This window comes from Montipora foliosa, chromosome 9, assembly GCF_036669935.1.
Source record: "Montipora foliosa isolate CH-2021 chromosome 9, ASM3666993v2, whole genome shotgun sequence".
Lineage (NCBI taxonomy): Eukaryota > Metazoa > Cnidaria > Anthozoa > Scleractinia > Acroporidae > Montipora > Montipora foliosa.
This window is the reverse complement of record NC_090877.1, coordinates 21,832,645-21,835,144: the sequence shown is the minus strand read 5'-3', so window position 1 is coordinate 21,835,144 and position 2,500 is coordinate 21,832,645. Positions and strand designations below refer to the sequence as shown.

Here is a 2,500-nt window from a genome sequence, read left to right as displayed (position 1 = left end):
AAACGTCTTGCTCGCGAGCGGCAAAAGTTCAACCTGGCGCCAACTGAAATGTGAACCCGCACCTGTTTTCTTGATTGTGGGAATTATGGCGACCGTTTCGTTTAAGACTTTTTACGGGGATGGATTCCTTCGTTGCGAAATGTATCGAATGCAGAAGACATCCCTTCTGTTTACAAGCTTTGAACACTTTAGGAAGACGGTCTTGATGATCAGCGACAAATTGCTTCAATGAAAGAAACGTACATAACTTATGCAGGATCATGTCACTACACCGAACACAGACCCCGGGTCAGCCAGGAGAAGCAGCAGTCATGTTCTGGATTATCCCTTCTGGTAGATGCCGTAAATCTGATAAACTTCACGGTTTTTTTGTGCTTACTTTTTACCTGTTCTTCACTTTAAGCAGTGCGCTTGAAGTATTGACATTCCTGTATAAATACCAGTTGCGTTGCGTTTCGATTGTAGGTTGTGGGACACACAAGGTTGATGATACTGTTCCATAAATGTTGAACTTTGTTACTGCCTAGTTTCGGGTAACGTAATATTGATGCTCCGGGGAAAATATGCAATGCAGGTAATTTCAAATTTTAATGTCGAATTTCATAATGTGATTATCATATATAGTTTAACATTGCAGTTGTAAATTAGATTTCATTTACTAAATTTCTGGTATTTTTTCGTCTCGTTTTCACAACAGACGATTTGCCCTACTAGTTCGACTTTTCGTGTGTAAACGGCCAATATCTTTAATACAGAAGCTCATTACCTTGAAGTGTTTAACTCTGGTTCAGAGCTGGGTTTTTTTTGAGTTTAAAAATTTCCTTATTTGGATGTAACGTGGCTCGTGTGTTTTCCCGCGCTTGCAGCTTCGATCTTATTCTTGTCCATATTTGGGCACAAAGTTGGTGTCCTAAAATCCCGAGCTTTGTTCCAAGGAAAAGAGTTGCAAGTTACACGCTCCAAGGTTTAATACGTGCTTCTGTTTAATATTAATGTACCAGCAAATCACACCACTAGACCCACAGAGTTTTCGTTTGAGGCCGGAGGCCGGACGTTTCGTCCGCTGGTTTCCAATTCCATGTCCGGTACTTTGATGCCAATATTTGAGGGGTTCGTTTTATTTTTTATTATTACAAGTTTTTTTTAAATACGCTTTTTAAAGAGAATTTGAGTGAACTCCAGCCATGCCCGGGAAACTGATTCTTGGGTTCCAGAAACACTGGAAACAACGTTTCTGAGTGTTCTATGAAAAAAATTTCCCGGGTGCAAGCCCCCAGACCCTCTTGGAAGTTCGCGCCTTTGGCGCTCGCAAGGCAAAAATGTCACGCCCGGTGCTTTCAGAAATATGTCCGCTAACTTTACAAAACTGTCGAAAACACTGAACCCAAACAGCGTTCAATCGAGGAAGAAAGGCAAGGTGGTTCAAGTACCCAATTTTGCCGAGACTCTTAAGATTTGAACTTGTTTCTAACCAGAATTCTAGGTTTTACCTGATGGGGTTTGACATTTCCCTCGCTCTCAACTCCGTAGTGCTTTAAAAACAAGCATGAGGTGGGAATATTTTCGCCAGATTCATTTGTGACTCGTTCCTCCCGCAAAAGGTGTCGAATCTCCTTCTCCTCCCAAACGCAGAAAGCACCTTCCTTCTTGTGAGAATCGGTCTTGCTCGGCAAAGAATCTGCGTCTTCAGCAGAATAGAATCCACCAAACTTTAAATATAAGAGGAGATAAAACTGTTCTTAGAGCCGTTTCATAATAATAATAATAATAATAATAATAATAATAATAATAATAATAATAATAATAATAATAATAATAATAATAATAATAATAACAACTCCAAATATAAAGACCTAGAGATTAAAAGAACCAGAATGTGGGGAATGAAAACAGAAACAGTACCAGTTGTTATAGGTGCTGTAGGGCTCATCAACAAGGGACTGGAAAAACACACGGAAAAAATCCCTGGGGCAATCAACATCAATGAACTACAAAAAATTACTTTATTAGGAACAGCCCACACATACTAAGGAAGGTCAGTTTGTCTTAAAAAAAAAAAGAAACTACATGCGATCTTTTTTAGCTTGCGCTAATAAAAATTTTGAAGTACGAGTTGTTTGTGTCAAAAACCCTCGCTCGCTCGTACGGGTTTTTGACACAAACGCGTGAATACAACCCCGTACAAAGTACTTTCTATGTCGTGAGCTGTTAATTACACATATGATAAGACGAGAATTTTCATTGAAATAGTTTTCTGAACGCAAATTAGAAACAAAAACTCACTAACAATAGAACCAAATGCAATAACAACGTACGATTTGCGCGAGATGCACGAGTGATTGGCTTCGAAAGCCCTTAACGCTATCCTTCATTGATTGTACTTCCACACATGAAAGAGCTGTACGCCATTCTGATTGGCGGTATAGGCTTTTTTCACATGTGAAATAAAGCGTATAGATCTATCTGTACGAATGAGCTTTATGGAATAAAATTCTCATGT

The 2,500-nt window shown here is 39.2% G+C and overlaps 1 protein-coding gene across 1 annotated transcript in view; it reads right to left on the bottom strand.

The window, feature by feature from the left end:
* Positions 1–2,500, bottom strand: part of LOC137971567 (spermatogenesis-associated protein 20-like) — a 10,000-nt gene that overhangs the window by 5,891 nt on the left and 1,609 nt on the right. Inside the window, exon 2 of the mRNA XM_068818373.1 lies at positions 1,491–1,709. Coding sequence (XP_068674474.1) covers positions 1,491–1,709 — 219 coding nt within the window. The remainder of the gene's footprint in view (positions 1–1,490; positions 1,710–2,500) is intronic.